General features: G+C 50.2%; 1 protein-coding gene across 2 annotated transcripts in view; it reads right to left on the bottom strand.

Annotated features, from left to right (window-relative positions):
• The window catches only part of CHRDL2 (chordin like 2), a 31,343-nt gene extending 12,335 nt beyond the window's left edge, over positions 1–19,008 (bottom strand). For both annotated transcript variants that reach the window (XM_068555558.1, XM_068555559.1), the window contains exons 1-4: positions 18,927–19,008; positions 8,304–8,416; positions 4,136–4,229; positions 1,733–1,875 (exon numbers count right to left, since the gene is read on the bottom strand). In XM_068555558.1, coding sequence (XP_068411659.1) covers positions 1,733–1,875; positions 4,136–4,229; positions 8,304–8,416; positions 18,927–19,008 — 432 coding nt within the window. The remainder of the gene's footprint in view (positions 1–1,732; positions 1,876–4,135; positions 4,230–8,303; positions 8,417–18,926) is intronic.
• Positions 19,009–24,716: the final 5,708 nt, after the last annotated feature.

Here is a 24,716-nt window from a genome sequence, read left to right as displayed (position 1 = left end):
TCCCCAAACTTCAGGACCCAGCCTGCAAAGGCAAGACTGCAGGAGAAAGGGCCTTCTGGGAGTCAGAGGCCAGATGACCTTAGGTGAGTCACTTCTCTTCTCTGGGCCTCAGTTTCCTCCTCTGTGAAATGGGGGCACTCCCATCTGGGTTGTGAAATCAAATGAGGGAATGGTTACGAAAACCCTTGTTAAACTGCAAGGCACAATGTGTACCTGGGAGGAAGTGATATTACCTTGAGTCCTTTCCCTATTCCTTTTCCAGTGAGTCTCAGAAGTAAGGATTCTGATCCTTCAAACCAGTCCCATATAAACAGGGATCAGAAGAAAGAAGGGGAGACCCAAGTATCCAGGGAGTGGAGACAAGGGGTCACAAGAATGCTCTCACCACCCCACCACCATCAGTTCTGTCTCTTCTCACAGCCCCTCCTAATCTAGGTGCTCATCCCTTCACAGGAAGCCACACAATGCAGGTAAAGGAATGTGGGTTTGGAATTATGTGGCCCTGGGTCTGAATTCTGAGTCTGCCACTTAACTAGCTGTGTGACCTTAGGCAAATTGCTTAACTGCTCTGAGCCTCAGTTTTCTTATCTAAAAAATATGAATAGTGATATCCCCCTCATAGGGCCACTGGGATGCTGTATATAAACATAAGGCATTTCCTAGTAGGTACAGCGTACTAGTTCACTGCAAGAGGCCCAGGCCCTGCAAAAATAACCATTCTCTCAGTTGATTTCTAAGTGGTCACTCTTGTTATTATAAGTTGTTTGCTCGGCAGCACAGATACCTTAAAATTCAGATTCTTGGAGGGATGAGATCCTCTCACTGAAAAGATGGGAGGCAGGCCAGAGAGAGGTGACTCTCTCAAGGTCACACAGGGAACCATGGCAGAGCTGGAGCTGAAACATGGGTCTCGGTCTCTTATCCTCTCATCACCACTGAATCAGATTATTATCTTAAATGGAGAGGACCTTGGAGATCACCTGGTCAGACTCCCTTACACACTCAGAGGAACTGAGGCCCAGAGAAGTTCGATGATCAGGTAGTAGGGAAATCAGGAGGGCAGGAGTTTCTCCCACCAAAGCACAGATGCGCTAAGCCCAAGGATGAGGGTGACATGCCGAAGGGCACCTGCAAACATGCAGCAGGGCCAGGCCTAGAACCCCCCCTGAGGAGGAGGGGAAGACTTTCCAGCTCAGGCCCTGCTTGGCTTCAGTTTCTGTCCCCTGATAACACTGCTGGTTCAGCCCTGCCTATCCCTAGGCCCAACTCCGACCACAGCAGGGAAGTTTAAGCAGCTTCAGATTAAATTACATTTGCTGCAAACAGTCTGGCCCTGTCTCTGTGCCCCAGGATTGATAACTGGTCATTTACTCATTCACTCATTCATTCAACAATCATTACAGACATCTGTGGGCCGGGCCCTGAGCTGGGCGTAGTGGAGGATATAGAAATGAGTTGAATATATCCCCTCCCCTCAAGGAGTGCAGAGTCTACTGGGGGACACAGTAATGGCAAATGTCAGTGCAAGGTGACCAGGCAGCTTAGGAGGGTGCAGAAGCCCAGAGAAAGGCAGGACATTCCAAGTCCCAGATGTTCCCTTCCCCGTGAGCCCATTCGCTTTCACTGTCCTTTGACCAGGAGGAACAATTCCCCCTACCCGCCCCGGTCCACACCACTGTGCTCTGCAGGCCCAGACCACTGGCCTGTGCTAAAGGGAAGTAGCAGGTCTTACGGTACAGCTGCAGAGGACACACTGGTTGGGCAGGCGGGAAGGGAGCAGCTCGTGGGCACTGAAGATCTCTCCATGTTGGTATGTGGTCCCGTTGTGCTGGCAGGACCTTGGCGGGGCCCGGAGCCCAGAGGGGGTGTGAGGTTCTGCAGGTGGGGAGGGGAAGGAGGAAGGAGAAAATGGTCTAAGAGCTTCGCCAGAACTAACTGGGTCACTTTTCTGAAATTTTTGTATCCTATCCCTTGCTATCATTTAAACCAAGCTCTGGCCTCAGCCTTCCCAGCCAGACCTCCTATCAGTGAACAAAGAGGTCCCCGGGACACCTATGTCTGACTATGTCACTCCCTCCCATGGCCTTTGAGCCCCTCAGTTTCAGAGCTGGCGCTGATCGAAGCAAGAAGGCAAGGCCAGATGCTTCAGGTACACTGAGCCCCACTCAGTGGGGACTTGTGTGAGTTCATTCAACGTTCAGTAAGCATCCATGGAGCACCTCCTAGTGCCAGGCACTGTTCTAGGTGCTGGGGATACAGCAGTGAACAAGACAAGGTCCCACATGGAGTTTCATCCTAGTGGAGTCAGCTGGTATGATATGGACTGTGCTTGTGTAAGCTTGGTGTCAGCTCCTGCCATTCCCTGGCCACCAGAGCCCCCTCCCCATCACCTGCCAATTAGCCGGCCCTCACCCTGCTGGGTAGAGGGGTAAGCCTCCTGTCCAGCGGGAACCTGCTCATTCTTTTTTTTTTAACATCTTTATTGGAGTATAATTGCTTTACAATGGTGTGTTAGCGTCTGCTTTATAACAAAGTGAATCAGCTGTACATATACATATATCCCCATATCTCCTCCCTCTTGCGTCTCCCTCCCACCCTCCCTATCCCACCCCTCTAGGTGGTCACAACCTGCTCATTCTTTCAAGACATATTTACTAAGCACTTTCTCTGCACCAGGCGCCCTGCTACACATTGGGAGTGGAGTGCGAATAAGACCCGGCCCCTCCCATCAGGAAACTGACAGTCTCACTGGGTAGAGACAGGCCCCAAGCAGTGACACTGGTGTGGTATGGGCTAGGGCGATGGAAGCACAGAAGTTGTGGCAGCACAGAGGAGGCGCCCCTAACTCAGCCGGGGAGGGTGGTCAGGGAAGGCTTCCTGAAGGGGCTGATGGCTGAGCTGAGTCTTGAGGAACTCTCAGACCAGGCAGGCAAAGGGGCAAGGCTGGGAAAGAGAGAGGGAGGGGGGCTGTGAGGAAGAAGGGGTCTGGGCCAAGGCACAGTCCGCAAGGCGTGGTCAGGACTCCCGGGGTCAGCCTCAGCCGGGGAGGAGGCGTGATGCCCCCTCACTGGTCAGGATGAAGCACAAAGCCTCTGCTCCCCTAGGGAACCCAGAATCAGGAAACTATGACCCAAGCTGGAGTCATGGTCAGATCCCTACTGGGGTCCCCCTTGGAAAAGGAGCCCCTCTACATACATACTCCATACAGGCCCCCAGCTCCCCAGGAGAGCCATGATTCCAGAGTCTGGAGCTGAGGCTACAATCTGGAGCCTCCCTCCCTTCATCACCTTCTTTTTATTTTCTCACCCAACTTAACTTTTTTTTTTTAACATCTTTATTGGAATATAATTGCTTTACAATGTTGTGTTAGTTCCTGCTGTACAACAAAGTGCATCAGCTATACGCATCACCTTGCCAACGCTACTAAACGTGGATGCTCCTCTCAACGTGTCCCTGCCTTCTGAGTTGCTCTCCCCACTGGCTGCTCCTCATTTGCCACTTGGTTATGCCAGTCTCTTCCCAGACCACCTCTCCTCTCCTCTCTCTTACCTCTGCTTCCTAGAATCCGAGTCTCAGAGGCTCCTAGCAGATTCTTAAAGTCATGGACATTTAGCATCATGGCGCACAGCATCCCTAAACCCCAGCCCTGGGAGGAATCTCAGAGTACATGTACTCCAACTCCTTCGGCCAGTCCCAGCCCCTGGTGGTAATCCTGGGGTGACCCTGCAGGGCCTCCCAGCCCCAGCTCACTCACTTGCACTTACACAAGGCACGTCCACTCTCTCAGGCTCTGGCCAGCCCAAGAGCGATAGGAGACCATGTGTGCCGTCAACAGGCCAAGCATGCCCATTTTCCTTCAGCTATTTTCCACATTCTCTCTGTCTTCCTGCCAAACACAGCTACTTAAGTACGAGAAGTTTGTGGCTACCCCAGCCCTCCTTGGGGATCCATGGAGGATGTCTTCCCCTGAGCACCTTGGTGTCTCAACAGTTCTGGTGTCTCAACAGTTCTGGTGTCTGCAGACTGCCCCTCTCATTCCAGGGGTCTCCTTCAGCTGGAGGCCTGTGCCAGGAGTGGGTCAAGGGTCAGGGGGCCAGCGGGAGGCTGGCACAAGGGCAGGAGCGCGGCTACTTACCCACACACCGGGGGCAGCACTGCTGTGGCTCGGTCACAGGCTGGGGGCAGTGGACAGGCGGGCAGTGGAGGCGGTAGCAGCTCACATGGGCACTCTGAAGGCGACACAGGGGTCAGTCCTAGTTCCAAGGAGCCACTGTCTCCCACCGTCCTCTCCCCAAACCCCCTCCCAACTGCAGGGCACTGTACTCGTTTTAAGCCTGCGGTGGGATAAAAATGATAAACTCCGTGTGCCCAGTCTCTCCCCTTCCCCCGCTCATTTGTCTGGCTCGCCCATCCGTGTCCCTCCCCACCACGGAGGAGGGCACCGTGTGCCTGGATTTGCACAGATCTTGTGTCCCTTTGTGGTATTTGAGAAATACAAGTAAAAGACTGGGTTATTCTAACATTGATCTTGACTGTGCTTTTTTAACTCCAGGGCTTTGTTCTTTTACCTCTGGACCTGAGCCTCAGGGCTAAGAGAGGAGTGTGACACACAAAGGGAGGTGACAGGGATGGGGACACAGCTAGAAACAGGATGTGGAGAAGACTCAGGGCTTTGTGATCTGCTCTCTAAGTCTCTGGGAGGTGTGGTTGATCCCACACAAAGCCTTGGGATTGGTACCAGAGGAAGGGCCTGAAATCTTGGACTTTTTCAAATACAGCAAACGAGAGGGAAGGGGCAGAGAAGCATTCAGAGAGATGAGCAGAAACAGAACTGGAGGGAGAGGCCACCACTGGAGGTTTTCCCAGGCAGTGTGTCAGCCTGTCACAGACGTCCCACACTTTCCTCTCCCTCTGCTGTAAGGGCGTTGCCCTGTGTTGTAACAAACCATTACATCTGTCTCTTCTATTCAACCGCGAATTCCCAAGAACAAGGGCCAAGCCTCACTCTATTCATCTCTGAATTGTGGGCACAGGGCCTCGCTCCAAACGAGTGCCTGCTGAAGTTCGAATGAACGAATGAGAGAATGAATGAGAGCCAGGAGGGGAAGGAGAGATGGTCTCTCCCTTAGTCAAATGGAGCCAGCTTTGTTTAAACTTTGGAGTTGGCAAGTGTGTTTCCAGCCCCAGCTGAGTGCCCCCGAAACACTTCTCCCAAGGCAGCCTCCTGCCTCATGGAGAACCCTGGAGCAGGCCTTAGTCTCTCTGGGGTCACTGCTTCCCCAGATGGCCAGAGGTGATCACAAGGATTAATCAGTGCTAAGGGACATCCTAGAGTCCACAGGATTGGTCTGAGCTCCAAAAGGGGCCTTCTAGAGGCCTGGCACACAGGGGTGTTTGATAAATGTCCAGAGGGTGAACGGAGCCCCTCAGGTGAGAAACTAGGGTAAAGTATGAGGAACTGTGTTGTCTGAAGAGTTAGAATCTCTCTCTTGATTCTGGCCTTGAAGGAACCAAGGGGTGGAGATGATGAGCGACATGCAGCAGGAAGTAAGGCAGAGACAGGCTAGGGGGGCGAAAGGGCAGGGGCAAGGCAGGAGGCCTTGCAGCCAAAGGGTGCCTCTCAGGAAAGTCATAACTACCATTTATTGAGTGGCTACTAGGTATGGGCATTATGTTATATAGAAATGCATTCTCTCACTTCATTCTCTCAACAACCCTAGAGGTAGTTACTGTTTATTATCCACTATTTCAAAACGAGAAAAGAGCCTCTGAGAGGTCAAGTTGCCTAAGACACACAGCAGGTGAGCACTGTGTAGGGTCTGTGCACTTTCCATGAAAGTGCCTCTGGTGGAGGGGGCGGAGACTAATTCATTCACTCAATGTTTACTGCATGACAGCTGGCGCCACATCCTCTTCTGAGCACTAGGGGCATAGCAGTGAGCGAGAGGCAAGAGTTCTGCTCTCACGGAGCTCCCCCCCTAGCAGGGGGAGACAGACTATAAAAAATAAATAAGTAGGAACAAGATCATGTCAGATGTTAAATTTATAACAGGAATAAAACAAGGTAATGTGATTGCGTTAACAAGGTTAGACTATTTTAGAAACAGCCATAGAGAAAGCCTCATAAGGAGGCAACTTTATGTTATAAACTGCAAGATGAGAAGGAACCGTTCCTGGGAAGATCTGGGGGAAGAACATTCCGGGTGGAGGAACAAGTCGGAATGAGTTGAAGTGTTGGTGCAGGTAGGAAATGAGGTTGGAGAATAAGGCAGAGTCATATCACATAGCACCCACAGCAGGCAATTTGAATTTTACTTTAGGTGCAACGAGAAGCTATTGGAGGGTTTTAAGAGCTTTTGAATGACATGATTAGTTTTTTGTTCAGAAAAGATCCTTCTAGCTGGTGTGCGGAGGACAGATTAGAAAGGGGTACAGGGAGACCTCATGGGATGCTCACATAGCAGCCTAGGTGAGAGAGGAAGGTGGCTTAGATTAGGGGGGAGCAGTGATGATGGAGAGAAGGAAGGGATTCAGGATGTATTGGGGGGATGCCAGCTACAGCCCCTTGGGGTGAGGAAACTGTGTATGTGTGAACTCTGGGGAGGGAGAAATGAATTAGCTCCACTGGATCACAAAACTTGGACTTTGTCAACTGGACCGCATGATATGTCTGGAATTTTCTGTTATGGTTTCCTTCCTGTTTTTTGGCTATATTTCACAAAGTTCTTTTTGAAAAAGCTGATTGGCCTCAGATGTGCTAAGGAAAACCAAGGGGAAGCAGGGATGGGGGGTTGTGCTCCCACTGGCGTCAGGTTCGACCAGGGGCCAGCATGGTAGAAGCAGTGGGGAATCAGAGGGAAAGACCCCAGGAGGAGTGAGACCCCAGTGGTCAGAGTCAGGAGAGGGGCTGGCCCACGCCCCCTCCATGTCCCAGTGTTTCCTCAGAAGCTCTTCTCTGCTCCCACCCTGAGGATTGTTTTAACAACGGAGGCTCTCACAGCCTTGGCTGTGCAGGGAAAGAGAGGAGCTAAGGGGCTGGCTGCAGCTGGGAGCTAGGTACTCCCTCCCCCCAGCACCCTCGCCTGGACAGAGAGAGCTGCAGACTTCACACCAATGAGACTGGGCCACCGGCAGCTGAGCCAGGGCCGAGGGGGTTCAAGCCTCCTAAATCAGCAGTCCCCAGCCTTTTTGGTGCCAGGCACCGGTTTCGTGGAAGACAATTTTTCTACGGACGGGGCAGGGTGAGGGCCGGGAATATTACTTCAGGTGGTAATGCGAGCAATGGGGGGGATGGTTCAGGCGGTAACGTGAGCGATGGGGAGCATCGCGGCAGATGAGGCTTTACTCGCCCACCGCTCACCTCCTGCTGTGTGGCCCAGTTCCTAACAGGCCGCAGACCGGTACCGTGGGTGGGTTGGGGACCCCTGTTCTCCATCACTCCCTCCTTCGCCATCCTCTAACCCCATACCTGGTCTGGGAATTCTGGACCACGTGGGGCTCTCGTTTATTCCACCCAGTTGACTGTACAAGGGCCTGTGGAGGGTACTGGGTTGGGGTGGGCTGGGGGGAGACAGAGGTTAACAGAAGATCTGGTCTCTGCCCCAGTTGGTATAGCCTTCTGCAAGACCCCGAAATGGGCATGAGTGAATGCCTAGGAAGACCTACTCCCAGGGCTCCATCTAGGCGAGGCAGTAACTAACAGACACAGACAACCATTTTACTTGGCCAACAGTGATCAGGAAAAAGGGACAGAGAAACTTAGGTGGCCTCCCAGAAGAAAATACTTCCAGGTGAGGGATCAAGTAAGGCTCCTGGTGGAGGTGGCGTTTGGGTGAAGCTGCAAAGAATAAATACTTGGACCAGTGGTGTTGGGAGAACGCATCCTAAGGCAGGGCGGCAAGAGAGGTGGTTGGAGGAGATAGCCCGAGGAAAGGAAGGATTAGGAGGTCAGGTCAGGAAGGCTGTCTTCTGCTGCATGGGCACAGGGAGGCTGGCACCAGCAGGAAAGAAGGCTGGATGAGAGATGGGAGGCCTGGGTCCTCATCCCAGCCCAGCTACCGACCCACTGTGTGATTTATCTCTGGGAGGCATGCACAGTAGGCATCTATGCCTACGTATTAGATACCCAGTAGTGAAGTGGTGTGGCCCCAAGTCCCTCAGTTGCTGCTGACAGAGCACAATTCTAGGGGGCCCAGTTCCAGAGTGCCCCTGACCCTCAGAGTCAGGCTGTCCTCCCTCCCTCCGGGGTGCCTTCATTGGAGGTCTCCCAGACATACCTGTCACAGGTGGCCAGAGGAACCTACCTCGGAACAAGTACAGCGCAGGCAGTACATCAGGCCCTGGGGCTCCAGGTAGGGGTGCCAGCTCTCGCCGGGGGAATACCTCTTCCCGTGGAAAAGGCAGAACATGTCTGGGCCTGGCAAACCAACCAGTGCGTTATCAGTCCCAGGAGGCTCCAGCCTGAAGTCCCTGCCTCTTCCCTCCTTTCTGGCTCTAGGAAGGATGTCATCTGGACCACTCAAGTGAAAGAGAATCCACAGGACGTGCTCTCCTAGTCAGAGGGCCAGAATGTCTGAGTTTGAATATTAGCTTGACCACACACTTGCTGTGTGACTTTGGGCATGTCACTGTCCCTCTCTGAACCTTAACACTTCTCTCACAGCGTGGTTAGGGGATTAAGCAGTGAACATGCTTTACAGATTTAAATTGTGGTGTTAATGTTAGTTATTATAATTAGATGAATAATCTGAGGCCCAGAGAGGCCAAACTACACCTCGAAAAACACATAGTAAGTCAGTCATCAAGCAGGGATGACAGCCAAAGTCTCCTGACTCACAATGCAGTGCTCCTTCTGCCCTCATAATCACACTTGCTTCCTTTTCCTTTGTCCCGTTTTGCTTATTTATTTACTACATCTCTACACCCTCCCCTCCCTTGCCCTCTGCTGCTCCCCCTCCCCTGCCTACACACACACACACACACACACACACACACACACCCCTTCTCTGGGCCATGTGACCTATCTTTTGAATAAAGCCACTGACAGCAGCTTTCTTGCTTTCATACTCTACTGTGTCCCTATATCTCACTGAGCTCTGATGGAAAGTGCTTGAATTGGGAAAACAAAGTGCTGCCTAGTGAAAGGTTGTTAGAAAACTGACTTTTAAATATCCTTAAAAATAGCCATTGGTACTGTGCACATCACTTGATTACTTTTGTAATCTGCGTATCAGTCGTCAATATGTAGATGAATGCTTCTAAGAATGACTAAAATAGTTTATTTCCTTATGTGCGTTAGATATCTCTCCTGCAATCCTGCTTTCCTGAGACCTCCACCCCTTCTCTCCTCCCACAGCCCGTCAATTGCCCAGTCTTTCAAGCTCTGTCTAGAACAATCATGTCCTCACCTCTCACCAGCTCAGCACCTAGCCCCAGGTCAGGGCTCCAGCTCAGGCGTTGAGGCCCCCTTGCTGTGTTCCTCTGCCTCTGGCCCTATCCCTGCCAAGCCTCCTCCATACAGGTACCTGATGATTTTTACAACCCAGAAGGGTTGCTATCATTCCTACAAAAGCCTCTCCATTATCCAAAGAATAATCTAAGCTCTTTCAGGGGGAAACTGGGAGGCCCAGCACAAGCTAAGTATCCATAAAGACGTGTTGAATTAAATGAGATTGAAATTTGGAGAAAGGAACCAACATTTGTTGATGATATTCTATTTACGTAAATTACTTAATTATCTTATTAACATCAATGTTTTGAGAATTAAATTGAATAATGCTTGGAAAGTGCTTACTTAGCCCCGTTCCTGACACTTAGCTGAATGCTATTATTATGATAGTTATGGTAACAATGACCCTGCAAGATGGACATTGTCATCTGTTCAAGATTCAAGAGGATAAGGTCAGTTTTGCAGGGTCATTGGGATCGTTACCATGATTATAAGAAAACTAGATGAGAAAACGGAGGATCACAAAGACGGAGTGACTTGCCTGAGGCCACCCACCTATTGATTTGAACCCAGGACCCCAGGTTCCCAAGCGGAGATCCCTTTAGTTCACCTCACCTGCCATGGCTTTGTGCTCAAACTCAGGGCCTAGAGGTTTATTCTCTCGGTCCCACGGGCCACCATCCCCCATTCGCTATTTTTTTCTCTTGGTCCCCTATTGGTCTAGAATCTAGAGGGGATTGCCTTTCATGCCTCCTCCTGCACACTTTCTAGAGTCTCACACTTTCTGAATCATTCTCTTAGATGTTTAAACTCACAGAATCACAGAGCATGGAAAGCAGTACAGTAGCGAGGGCAGCTCACCCGCGAGGCCAGAATCCCCTCTCCGTGCTGGGGATGGCCTGGAGCGGAGGACAGGAGCTAAGGGCCGTTGCGGAGCTTTAGAAAGTTTCCTTTGTGAGAAGCTGAGAGCAGCCTCCCCGGCTCCCTGCACTGCTTCTGCTCTGCCTCTTGGGCCTCCCCAAAACAAGGATTTGAGGCCGCGGTCGTGATGCCCTCAGAGTCTGCGCTTCAGTGGCCACTGGGGCGGCCAAGGCTTGGTTTGCTCCCCACCCACTCTCCAGCCCCGCATAGTAGAGGGGGGATCAGACAGCAGATCCCGTTCCCAGCAAGGCCCCGGCTGGCCCGTATCAAATGAGCTGTGTTTATCTCTCAGCCGCTGCTGGCAGAGAGGGCAGAACACAGACCCAGCTGGGGTGCTCGGCAGAGCCAGCCCAATGCTCTGAGGATTGAATAATGTCTTTCTTCCTCAGTCCCTCCCCCACCAGAGAAGGGAGCGATTGCAACACCGCTGCGGCCTTACGTCTTAGCCTTGCTGCTGAAGAAAACCTGTCCCACCTTCTCTGGGGCGGCCCTGTAGCCCGGCCCCTGTGCCAGTTGGCAACCCCTCCCCCTCTCCGCCGGCTCAGAGCATGAAGACAGAGAGAATGTCTCAGCCCATGCCCAGGCCAGGAGGTCCCTCCCCGCCACAGACGGACCTGGCAGCAGCTAAGAATGTGGAGGCCTGGCAAGCCGTCCCCCAACCCCAGGAGTCCCAGGCCCACCACGCCCTCCAAGGTGAGAAGCACTGCCCAGAGTTCCCTCTTCTTCTAGGGAGGTGAGTGCCCAAGGCCACGCCAAAACCAGGCAGGAGGAAGAACTGCCAAGACCTCAGGCTGCCTCCGTCCCCGCAGTCCTGGCACTCGCCCCATCCTTGCACGTGGCTGGTAGAAGGGGCTCTAGCCTCCTTATGCCACAAAATCACTGTGTGATGTTGAGGAAGACTCTTCCTTTCCTTCTCTGAGCCTCAGTTTCCCATCTGCAAAATAAGGGGTGGGGGTGAACTTGGATCTTCACGGGTTTACTGTACAGATAGTTTCTGAATCCATGATTTCAAAATTCTAAGATTCCAAGGTTCTAGGTTTCTAAGATTCTACATTTCATTAGAACACAAAGCTTCTAGAGTTGTAGGATGTTGTGCTTCTAAGATTCGATCATTTCAGGCTTCCATGATTTCGGACGTGTTGATGGTCCCATACACCTAGGCTCTCAGGGGCTCCAAGGGGGGCTAGGATGAGGCTCAGGTAGCCAGTGCAGCCGATCTTGATGACATGGAGAAGGAGGCAAAGTCTGTTTCTCATATCCCCTCCCTTCCCATCCACTCTCTGTTGGTCCTCTGTGGCCTTCCCACTCCAGCCCTGGCCTGAGGCCTGCCCTGCTTCTTCTCTCCACCCCGCCACCATATCTCATCCCACCCATCATCTCTTTCTCCAACTCAGGGGCCAGCTGCGCCTTCTCTCAGGGGACTTTCGGAGTTAACGTGCCCCGCCAGTGATGTCTAACCCAGGAAAAAGACATTAGTGGAGGAAGTTTCTGTTTGAGGAGGACGACTGGCCCTGTTCCAGGCTTTAGAGAGACAAAGAAGAATTAAAGTGGGACAGGTCTCATACCCCTCAAAACCCCTCACCCAGTGTGTATGTAGTTCCCAAACTCTGGCTTCAGAATCCAATAGGCTGGGGTTCAAATTGGATCTGGCTTTTATCTGCAGCCTGCATTTAGACAAGCTATTTAAACATTCCAGGCCTCAGTTTCCATATCTGTTCAATGAGATTAGTAATAATCTTTGGGGGTTATTGCAGAATTAAATCAAATAATATGTGTAATATGCCTAATGCCTGCCACGTATTAGATGCTCAATTAAATGGTAGGTTAAAAACAAACAGACAGAAAGCAGACCTGGGTGCTGACCCCAAACTTCCCTAACAGTCCGTTCCTCATGGTATTCCTTCTACTCCCAGAATTCTATTAGGGCATGAACATCATGGTGCCTGCCATTAAGGTCAAATCTCCCAGGTCTCAATCTCACCAACCTTGCTTCCTGTGGTTTCCTGCACTCTCCTAGCCCCACTCACAAGCCAGACTCCCTCAACACCACCTCTGCCTACACAGATCTGGGCTGGGATACGGCCACGAAAGTGGTCAGAAAGGTTGGAGGAGAAAATGGGAGGGCAGGGATGAGAGGCCAGAGATCAGGCTGGAGAAAGAGGCAGAGGCTCACGAAGGGCCTTGAGACCCCCAAGGGCAAAGGAAAGCCACAGAAAGGCTTTAAACTGGGGTGTGCCCATGGTCAGGTTTGCATTTTAGAATCATCACTGCGTCTGCAGGAATGGAGAATGGTTTGGAGAGCAAGACTGGAGGCAGAGAGACCAGGGAGAGGCTGTTACAGTCATCTGTTTTGAGATAATGCTGGCCTGGACCAAGGCAGGAGCAGTGCTGATTGGCAAAAGTACAGATTTGAGGAACACTAAGTAGGTACAGTAGGTAGGCTTTCAGACAGACTGGATGTGGGTGGAGAGGGTGAAAGAGCAGTCAAGGCTGGGATTGAGGTTTCAGGCCTGAATAAACAGGTGAATGTGGGGTTCTTAGCACAACAGGCAGTAAATGTTATTGTCATTAGTTTTGATGTATTATTATCATTAGTAATAGTAACATTAGTTCCTGCTATTCATTCACTGATTGAGCATTTTGTATATCAAGTCATACATGTCCATGGGCCTGGTACGTAACTAAATAAGACACCCACCCCACCCTCAAGGAGCTTACAGCCTTATGAAGAAGACAGATAGATAGGATACATACAGTTGACAAGTTCTAAAATAGTGGAAGCATGGGGGATTGAGGGAAGGCTTCCCTGAGAAGGTGCCTGAGCTGGACCTTGAAGGAGTTAACAAGGTAGAGACGGGTTGACCTAATCTGAATTCAGGGTAGCAACGTTTATCAGACTCTGGGATCTGTCACAATGTTATCACGTCACCCTAGCCTGTCACGAGCAGGCTCCCACCTGCTTTTCCAGCAGAACTCTCTGTGGTGGCCCTTTTTTTAAGCCTCACCTTCTCTTGCTAAATTTCTCACTCCCCCCATCCAGCCCCCACCCACGCTCCTTCAGGCTTCTGTGCCTTTACACACACTGTTTCTTCCACCTGGAATGTGATCCCCCATCTCCAACGTTTGACCAACTCCTCATTCTTCCAAACCCTGTTTAGATGCCACCCCGTGAAGCCACCCAAACCTTCCGGGCCACTGGCCAGTCCTTCCTGTGGGGTCCCACAGAACTGAGTTCAGCCCTCTGTCACAATTTTCATCATACTAGATTAGAAATACTTATTGAATGGGTTCCTCTTCCTTACTGAACTGTGAGTTTCTTGAGAGCAAGGACCAGATCTCATTCATTTTTGTATCTCCAGTGTTCCATGCAGAGGCTACATAGAGTTGGCACTTGATAAATGAATGCATGATGTTGTGCTTTAAACATCAGAGAGACCAGGGGGAGGCTGAATGGAGTTGAGGGAGGTTCTGGAAGAGGAGGGGATTGCTGGCCCTTAATCCTGGAAACCTCTTGCTTTAACAAAAAGGGAAATTCAGGATGTGACAGGAGGGCCAAATCCCTTTAGGCACTTTGATCTTGCCACCTAATGGGAATTAGCCTTTGACCTCCCCTTTCCATCTCCCATCATCTGAACTCCCAAATTACCCACCAAACCAAACACCATGTACAAAAAGGCCAGGAGCCTGGGGAGGTATGCGGCTGAGCGATTCCATGATCTTCACGTGTAAGTCAAAATTCCCAAGCTGCCCCATCCAAGGTCAATGCACATTCTGCCTTGAAACCCTCATGCTGCGATAAAGCTCTCTTATGGAGTAGTCAGGAGTGGGTAGTGTGGCTGGGAATTCTTCCAAAAAGAGACAGAAAAGACAAGAAGGAAACTTCTGGGCTGCAGGAGAGGCTGGATAAGACCACGAAAATGGCACCAGGTGGAGCTGGGGCTGGAACTGTGGCTGGCCTGTCCCCAGCCTGAGAGAACTCAGGAAACCTTAGAGAGAGCCAGCCTGCGAGGGAATGTGAGAATGTTCACATCTTTTCCCTCACGCCCAATCAGCCATACTTTATTTATGTATAGTTCCCTTTTCACACAAACAAACTTGCTCCCCTCTGAGACATAAGCTCTGCTCTGGGCACTGGCACTCGATGGGGGAGGCCTCCGAAGGGAATCAGAAGTACAAACCTCGGCTCCTCAGTGGCTGAGCTGTGCAACCTGGGGAAAGGGCCCTCACTTCCCTGAAGCTGAATTCTTACCTGGCACATGGCAGATGTTCAGGAGCATAGAAGGACCTCAAAGGAGAGAGTCCTCAAACCAGGAAAGGCAGCTCTGTTGCCTGGCAAAGGTCAGGGGGCATAGAAGACCCTATTTATATTCCATTCTGCCTTGGACGTGTACATTTATAGACTTACAGAATCTTAGAAAGTTAGGGATTGAGAGATGATGTCCAATCCCCTGTTTTACAGATGTGGACGCTGAGTCCCAGAAAGGGATTGGGACTTGTCTAAGATCATTGATTTTTGCTAGCAAGAACTCCAATGCCAGTCTTCAGATCTGGGTAGGTGGGGGCTGATTATAGGTAAACCCATACCTTAAGGGACAGGATCAGAAGAAATGGCTTTAAATTGCAAACAAAAGGATTTAGCTGAGACACAAGGAAGAATCCTGACTGCAACAGAAGAGTGTGGAACAGCCTTCTCTGGGATGGGATCCTGCCCAGAGGCAGGGGGATGCCTGCAATGATCTCTGCATTGCACCTCCCAGCAGCACTGCTCCCATGCCAGTCCTCTTCTTTGGGAGTCCAAGGGATTCAAGGTCCCTCTCCCAGAGCCTGGCACTGTGGCCAGCGGCTGGGGGAACTTGAGAGGCCAGTCCTGGAACAGGTGCAACAGCTGGAGCAACTGCACAGCTGCTGCCCTGCTCGGCTCGGCAGCCGGCAAGCCAGTGAGTGAGACAGAGACCTCTACTGGTGGGAGAGAGGAGGTGCAGAACCTCCTAGACAGACCCAGAGAGGGGCCTGACTGGAGCCAGATGTCAGCCCTCTGTACTCACTGTGCCAGGCCCTCTAGGCACTTTCTCTTGGTGTCTGAGAATCAGTCTGTCTATCCAGTCCTCCCTGGCAGGGCAGGAGTACCAGGCTGCTGACCCACACTCTCCCAACTCCCTTTTCCAAAGGTCAGAGCAGACTCAGAACCAAGGCAACAGCATCTTTGGTTCTTAGAGTCTTAGATTCATGGGATGTTAAAGCTGGAATGGTCCTCAATGATTATCTATTTGACTCCAACCATCTCACTTTACAGCTGGGGAAATCTCAGGGGCAGAGAAAGGCAATTTGCCCTGGGTCACAGTTGGAATTGGTGGCAGAGCCAGGGCTGGAGCCCTGGCCTCCTGATTCCAAGTTTGCCCTCTGTACCATATCATACCATGGGAGCTCCCTTCCCGCCCCATCTCTGCCTATGGGGTCTGGGGTTTTGTCACCTGGGAACAAAAACTTTGATTCCCATAGTATATATAACCCTTGGAGATAGAATAGAGGAGCCGATGCTTTTACCTGATAACTGACTCTCTCCTGAAGTCAGGATTGGCTGGAGGGAGAGATGAGAAAGCAGAAGTGTGCTGGACACCTTAAAGGGGGGTGTGGAGGGCACAATTAGTAAGGAAAGAGCACAAAGAAGAGGAGCTGACATAGGAGAAAGAGCACTGGAGAGAGAGTCAAGGTACTAGGCAGGTTCTTGTTCCACAGACAGAAGGGAGGGTTGGGTGCCCAAAGCGACTGACATCATGTACGCATGCGGCTCAGCCTGGGACTGGCAACAGTACTGGTCAGTGACCAGGTCAGGGACCTCACCCTGGCTAAGGGCTCTAGCTGGGAATGGAATAGGGGTTTGATCTATGGTAGTGTTTGAGGATTAGGCCTCAGCCTGTGGCTGGAGTTGAGATTCAGTTTGGGCTAGGATCAAGGCTCAATCTGTGGCTGGAAATAGAGCCAAGGATAGAATAACCTTTGTTTGAATACCCTTGTGCTTTAAATAAGGAGCAAGCTGCCACGCATGTTCACAGGACCTAGGCATTCTGCAGGACTGGGCCACCTCAGGAGTCAGACACCACACGGGCTTGAGAATTTCCATCTGTTGGTACCACTTCTGAAAGCACCTAAGATGTCACCAGGAGATTTCTTACCTATAACAGGCCCGAGACCTTACTAACTAAACTTACTAAACTAAGATGAGGGTCTTCATAGGAGATCTTCACATAAGATCTGGGCAAATGACTATAGGATTGTTTCTAGATTCATAGGTTGTTAGTACTACACAGAATGAGGCTCAGAGAAGGAAAGTGATTTGTCCTAATTCACACAACCAGTAAGTGACAAATCGGGGACTAGGATCCAGGCCTCTGTTCTTTGCTTTAATAAATTTGCTTTGGGCAAGTCACTCCCCCTTTCTGGGCTTCAGTTTAACTATAAGGATTGGTACATCGAGGGGTAGAAGATTTTCAAAGGTTCTTCTGGCTTTGACATCCCAGAATCTTACACCCCTCTGACTACCAGTCCACCTCACATTAACTCAACAGTTCTGCTCTGAGGTTCTTCTTGCATGTCGGGAACCAGGCTCCAGAGTAGGGGAGATGGAATACTGGCAGCACCTAGTGAGAAACATGGCCCAAAGGCCAGTGGAGGCACAGAGGAGGGGAGATCAGAGCGCATCAGGTGGCAGGGAGAGTTTGCTGGAAGAGGTGTGACCTAAGCAAGGCTGTAGAGGGCTGACAAACTGTGGGAGGCAAGGAGGAGAGGTGTGGGTAGGACGTGAGCAATCTGCAGAAAGATCTGATTCTAGGACATCTTTCTAAGACACATCCAGGGCAACGAAATTTGGAGAAAAGCCTTGGGGGTTAAGAGCCATGTGCCAAGTGGAAGGGAGGCAGGCATGGAGGGCTTCCTGTGCTAAGTCTCTTTTAAGAAACAACAGGAAGGTACTAGGAGGAAACCTCCAGGGCTCCAGGAGGGGGAGGAGACATTGATTGAGTAGTAGGCATTGTGCTGGGCACTTAACACAGTCACCTCCTTTAATCCTCCCATGAAGTGTTCGGGTTGCAGGTGAGTATGGGTCTTAGACAGATGCAGAAATTGAGGCTCAGAGAAGTTGTCACTTATGAAAAGTCACACAGCTACTAAGAGGCAGAGCCAGGACTTGAACCAACCCTGGGCTCTTTTCAGGACTTGTTGCTAAGGACTTCTATGAGTTTCATGCTGCTGGCAGCCCAGAGACGACCAGACATGCAGCCTGCCCTCATGATCAGAGACAAGAATGAAACAAAATCCAGCACTGCCGGCTCCAGAAAGTCACGTGCAAAAGAAGGCAGAGGTGGGGGAGCTGAGCTGTGGAGAGGAAAGAGCTCTAGGCTGGGAAACTGGGGTTTCATCCTAGGCTCCGCCCTGTGTAACCTGGAGCAGACCACTGCCCTGGGCCTCGGTTTCTTTATTGGGTATGTCAGGGTTTGAACTAAGCTCCTTCCTTCTTTTTAAGAGAATCTTTGGTTTTGTTTTTCCAGCCTCACAGCGTTCCAAGAGATTGGCAGAAGACGGGGAGGAGGTCCACCAGCCTGTTGTGGAAACAGTGAGGAAACTGAGGTTCAGAGAGTTTATATAAACTGTTTGCGGTTATGCTGTGTCTAAGTGGAAAAGCACGAATTAGGGAACATGTTTTTCAAGAACCTACCATGGACCAGCTAGTTGCTGGTGCTGGTTGCTTTCCATGTTTTCTTGAATTTAATCCTCAGAACAGTCCTAGGATTTTTCACTCCCATTTTACAGATTAGCAAACTGAGGCTCTGAGACATGCCCTCCATGCCTGCCTCCTACCAGCTGGTATTCAACAGATCTGGGATAGTGAAGACCCTGGTCTATCTCACTGTGCCCTGCTACCTCCCAGTGTCTCACAACTCCAAATCAGGGTTCCTTCCACATGCCGTGGGACACGGGGGAAGAAGGCATAGGATTTGGAACTGGAGAGTCCTGGCTTTGGATAGCTCACTACCTCTGTAAACTTGAGCGCGTTTCTTCTCTCAGCTTAAGTTTTCTCATCTGTAAAATGCAAATGATAATACCCACCTCATGGGAGTGTTGTGAGCATCAAAAGAGAAAAGTAATGGGAAAGTTATCCTAGTTAGCTATTCTTTCTTTCCACTGGCTCTCTTTAAATGCAATAGCCTCTTCGCCTTCATCAGACCCTTGCAGCCAAACATACCAGACTCTCTACTAGGAATAAGCATACCACCTCCCCAGCAAAAAGCACAGTGCCCTGCCCTCTCTCCCACTGCTCTCAGTTCCCTCCTCCTCGGGTCCATGGCTGCAGCCCCCTTGGCTCTGAGTCTTGCCAAGTTCCCCCCAGTATCCCAGACTCATGAGCCCATACTGGTCCGCAGAGAAGTCTCCACCCTCCCGGTACAGGTGCTCCCTGGATGGCTGTCAGAACAGTCTGGGGTCCCAAGTCCTGGCACTTTCCCGCGCATCCCGGGTCTCCCATCCCTCTTCTGCCATCCAGCACACCCACCCCGCTACTTACGGGCTCGTGCGTGGGAGTCCAAGGGGAACCAGAGCAGCGCGAGTCCCAGCAAGGAGGAGAGGACCCTTACCTCGGGAACCATCCTTCCTTCCCCAGGGCCAGGCCCCCAGGCGCTGAGCCGGGAGGGGGAGTCGGGAGAAAATGAGATGAGGGGGTCACTGAGGCACAGGGCCACAAAGCAATGCACAGACCCAGGGAGGGCGGCTGCTACAGTGGAGATTCAGAGAAGCGTCGAGAAGAAGGTGGTGAGGACAAAAAGGGAGGTCCAAGGTGGGAATAAGAGGAAGGTGGAAAGAGAACGGAGGGAAAGAGATGGAGGGATAGAGGAAGGTATGCAAGAGGGGAAAGCGATTAAAGCAAAGGAGAAGGTGAGAGGGAGGGGTGGAGAAGAAAGACAGGAGAGGACAGGGGTCCACCGAGCGCGCAGCGTTGGGCGAGGCGCGCGGAACCGGCGGGCTGTTCCGGGCGTGCGGGCTAGAAGCGGCCGGCGCCCTCTGCTCGCTGGGCTCGGGGTCGGGCCGCGGGGTCCTGGGGCCCGGCGGGGCGGCGGTACCGGCGGCGGCGACGGCGCGGCGGCCGCTGGGGGAGGCTGCGCGCGGGCCGGCTGTGCACGCCAAGGGCGCCAGGCGCCGCGCTCGGGCGCATTTGTACTTTGCCGCGGGAAGCAGGCAGCCCCGGCCTGGCGCTGGCCTAGCGCTGGCGCCTCCTCTGGGGCACCGCGGGCTCGGTGGATTGGCCACCCGAGAAACAGGCCCACTTTCCCCCCTCCTCTCTAGTGCCGGTCTCTGGGACAGACGCTCCAGGCGCGGCGCCGAGTGGAGGCGAGGGGGCTGGGGAGGAGGAAGGAGCCACCCGGGCCACGGGTTTTAACCCCTGACTCCCCGCGGCGCCCAGAGTGCAGCAGGACCGAACCCAGTTAGGCTTCAGGTGGGACGTGGGGGTGGGGAAGGATGAGATGTCGAGTCGGGGAGGGGAAGCGGGCTGAGGAACCGAGAGGCGCTCGGGTTAGGGAACTCGGCGGTGCGTGCTCGGAACTCCGCCTCTGGATGAAATCGGGACACTTGCTCTTCTTAATTCTGTTTGTGGACTTGGCCACTCCACCTGAGTCTGTTTCCCAGATCCCGATACTGAAATTGGGATCTTAGTATCTTCAGTATCTTTTGATATTTTAATGTCCTCCCACAATTATTTCGAACATGAAATGAGATAATGAACGTCAAAGCACTCAGATCTCGAAAGGAAGGGGTCCTAATTCCAGGAGCCTGGAATGCTTTTACCAGTTACCACCGCCCCCCGAACCCACAGACACCATGCCCAAGCTGAAATCCAGCCCAGAGGGATCCTTGGTTCTTACTCTGGGAGTCTTCCTCTGCTTCCCCCTCCCAGTCCTGAAGCAGGACACAATCTCTCCTTTGCCTCTGCAGGTGAGGCCTGCACCTCTCTGAGAAGGTTTGTCATACTCAGTCCTCTTGAGTAAGAGCTTTTTGTCAAAGTGTTGTCTTTCTTACCAGAAGGTGAGTTCTGGGAGGGCAAAGCCTAGAGCTCCCCATCCCAGCCCATGGTTGGTGCTCCATACCTCGTGTTGAATGAGTGTATGAATTAATAGGACCTAAGAAGAGAACGACCAGCTCAGTCCAGATAAGAAACACTCAAAAGGGCAGGGCCCTTGTCCTGGCTCTCTCCCTAGCTTGGACATCTTGTGTAAGTTCATCCATCCCCAATTTGGACCTCAGCTTCCTGCCCAGCTTCTCTTGCAGAGCTGCTGGGAACTCCAGTGAATGTTGGAGGGGAGAAGACTGGGAGGAGTAAGAGATAAGATGGGATGTTGAATCACATCCCACTCTGGTAGGGAATCACAGTTCCAGGTTGAAACACTTCTGACTGTGTCTGTAAAGATGACTTCCTGGGCTATGGCTGTGCTCCCCATCTACTGTGTGGCCAGTCCATGCTCTCCAAGAACAGAGAGCACTGGAGGAACCACTGATCCCAGAAACAGAGTTTCCCCAGGGCTCTCCGAAATAGAGACAAACATGATCTGCCCCTGGGTGCCCTTCAGGCTTAATTTCTCCTTCTCCAACATGGCCAGCCACTTCCTCTCCCTTGAGTTTCCCTTTTTGCTTAGGCTTTCAGGGCACTCAGAGTTAAATTTAGTGTTTAACTGCGTCCTCCCTCCCCACCACCCCCCTTTTTTGGGCCACTCTGCGAGAGGCTTGTGGGATCTTAGTTCCCTGACCAGAGATTGAACCCTCGCCCTTGGCAGTGAAAGTGCCGAGTTCTACCACTGGACCTCCAGGGAATTCCCATTTTAGTGTTTAATTGCAGAAATAACCTCATCCCAAGGACTTGGGACAGAGCTCTTTTCCTTTCTCCATCTTTGTTTAAAGTCTGCTCTACACATATATTCATGTCTTAGGTAAAAGAGGTGGATTGAGATTGGCCTCCACTACATCCTGTCCATTCTACTTCAGGAAAGGTCTCTACCACGAGACAAAAAAGGTCTCAACACTCCTCTCCATGCTTATTGTCCTCAGAGGTCAGGCCATCTTCATCCCCTACTGGACTTTCTTAACAGCCTCTTAGCAAGTCTTCTGCCCCTAGTGTGGCCCCTCCAATCTATTTTCTTCACACCTGCCATAAGGATTATGTTGATCATTTCTACTGATAAATCTGATCACATCATTTTCCCACTTAAAACCCATTATTGGAAATAAAAAATATATAACATTAAGTGCAATGTGATATCCTGGATTGGATTCTGGGGCAGTAAAAGGACATTAGTGGGAAAACTGGTGAATAAAGTCCATACTTTAGTTTATAGTAATGTACCAACATTGGTTTCTTAGCCTTGACAAATGTGCCATGCCTATGTAAGATGATAACATTGGGGGAAACAGGGTGAAAGATCTGTGGTTCTTAGATAAAAACTCTGTACTATCTTTGCAACTTTTCTGTCAATCTAAAACCCTTCCAAAATAAAAAGTTTATTAAATATATAACAGGATAAAACATTATTGACTTCCTATCATTTATGGATTATAATCCAAAATCATTAGCATTGGATTCAAGACCACACATATTTTGGCTCCTACTCACCATTGCCACCTACCCTATACTTTCACCAGTCACTCACCTCCCAAACTGGCCGTGCATTTTCACACCTCCATAGCTTTGTATATGTTTTCCTTCTGCCTGGACTATCTTCCTCCTCCTTCATCTAGTGAATTTTGTTTTACTTTTCAAAAGTCAGCTCTGAGGCATTTCTCTCTCAGGCCTTCTCTGAGTCCCCCAGGCAAAGTGAATTTTTGGTAGCAATTTGTATTTTAACTGTTGAAGTGTAAATATTTGCATTTCTACCCTGCACTCTGAGGGCAGGGTTTGTTTGTTTGTTTTCATTTATATCTATATTTCCAACATTTAGCAAAGTCCCTGATACACAAAGATACTGGGTAAATAATTGCTTCATGAAGGAATGAAGACCTCAGTGATATTATTCTCTCATGGGAGAGCCTTCAGCACCCCTATTGCCCTCAGCTTTAATCAGTGATTGACATAAGAAACAAACTCTTGAGGAAAGTTTCTGTGTCATCTGTAGAAATGCTGTTGAGGATGGTTGTCCATATTATCTAATATCCTTTTAAAAAGGAGATTTGATAAAATTTTCCAAAATCTAGTCAGGAAAAAAAATTACCCATAGCAATTTGTTGCACCAAGTTTGTCTGGCACCTGCTTGCTTCTGCCTTAGGGAACTTGCTCACAGCCTTCCTAGGTGGCCCATTGCACTGTTGGACAGCTCTGTTAGAAAGCTCTTTAACTGAAATCTGATTCTCTGAGATTCCCCTCATTGCTCTTAGCTCTGCCCTCAGGGCTGCACAGAACAAGCCAAGTCCTTTGGTCTTTTGAGATGTCTACAGAGATGTGAGGCAGAGAACTCTTCCATACTCTCATCTTTACCAGTTCTGGCCCCTGGACCCCTCATGCCACATTAAATTTTCTCTCTCTTCAGATGTGCTGAGCTCTTTTCTCCCTACGCCTCTGCACAGTATGTTTTTTTCTAACACCTCCCTCTACCCACTCTTATCTGTCTGGCTTATTTTTCCAGGATCAAGGTAACATCCTTCATTCATCCAATAGTTATTGAGAGCCAACCCTGTGCTGGGCACAGTGCTAGGTGCTAGGGACACAGTGGAGAACAAGACAGACACTGATCCTAATAGTCTAGGTTCTCGCTGAAGTCCCTGTAATGGCCTTCTTTCCTCCATGCTTCTGTATCTCCATTATAGCCCTTGTCGCACTGTATCACCAAAGGTTTTATGTCACCTCCTCTAAAGTGAGGACATTCACTGTTATTTGTCTAATATCCTCCCTAGCTTTCAGCAGACAGTTTTGTACATAGTAGCTGCTAAATAAAGGTTTGTTGAACAGAATTCTTGTTCTTTCAAACAGTCCTTTTGTGACTTGTTATTTGTGGCCAACAGGCCTCCTCCTGGACTGCAGGCTGCTTGATTATGTAAAATTAATATAGCAATAAGGACCATCGAGTTCAGAGTCAAGGAAAGTTTTCTTAACTCATTCAACTTAGTTCTGTAAGTAAGATCCTAAAAGCAGATTTACCATATAAGAATCAATATAAGAGGACTACATAATACATACTACAACAGTGGTATGCTGATAAACGTTTAACAACCAGTTCTCCAAGGGAAAAAAGCCCTGGTTTATAGCATTTGCTAATTTCCATGGTGTAAATATTCCCATCAGGGCCAATTTCAGGCTACTGATGGACATCATTGGATGCGGAGTTGAGATGCACAGTAGGACACCATTATGCAGTGCTTCCATCATACAGATACAATAAATGTAAATAGCGTCAAGAACATTGGTAATAAAATGTAGTAAAATAATTAGGAGGCAATAATTTGAATGTTTTAAATATGAATTATTTAACTGTAAATTTATATAAGTTACTGTTTAGTAACGATCGAGTTTAACCATCAGCTTGCAAAATTCCTGAAAATTTACCACTGGGCTCTCCCAAGCCCTTATAAGCCAACCCTAGTACATTGCCTTTATGTGATGCCCTGAAAAGGGTGAACAAATTGACTCTTGAAACTTGTGTCCAATTTAGATACATTAAGAGGAGAGTCTTATTTATAGGAGCTGTTAAAGTTGATGTTATTTGTAAAGTGAACAGTCCCCACTCCACTTCTACTCTTCAGCCAGGTCAGAGTTATTCATCCATGTAAAAAATATTTATTTAAGACCTACTGTTATTTTAGGACATGTTCATTTGGATCTCCAGATACTGTGCATGTAGTTGGCCTAAATAAATGTTTGTGGAATGAACGTGAGGCTCACCCATATTTATTTGTATGGGTACTTATGTGGCTATGTGAATATTCCTAAGTCCTTTTTTTCCTCCGTCAGTGGGCCATCTCTTCCCAGGACAGCCTGCACACAGAGATTCTGATGGAGGAGGTATCAGGAAAGCAGGATGGGGGAACACATAGCCCTTAATTTCACAGAGCCCTCATGAGGGAAACTGAGTGGGGACAAAGTGTCTTCAATGGAAGACATGGAGTGGGAGCATCCTTCATCCAGGTCCTAAGCTTTGCAACCGACCAGAGGCCTCCTCCACTGCTGGCGTCATCACTAACCAAGCACCAAGGAGAATGGATCTTCTGTTCCTACCTCCTCCAAGCTCAGGGAGACTTTTGAAAAGCAGTTTGTCCTCAGAGACTTCTTTCCGTAGGTCTGTGAAGATGTAGCTAGAGCACCAGTAAACAGTGCCACACG

Source organism: Eschrichtius robustus, chromosome 11 (genome assembly GCF_028021215.1).
Source record: "Eschrichtius robustus isolate mEscRob2 chromosome 11, mEscRob2.pri, whole genome shotgun sequence".
Lineage (NCBI taxonomy): Eukaryota > Metazoa > Chordata > Mammalia > Artiodactyla > Eschrichtiidae > Eschrichtius > Eschrichtius robustus.
The sequence above is the reverse complement of the archived record's forward strand: the minus strand, read 5'-3'. Positions and strand labels throughout refer to the sequence as shown.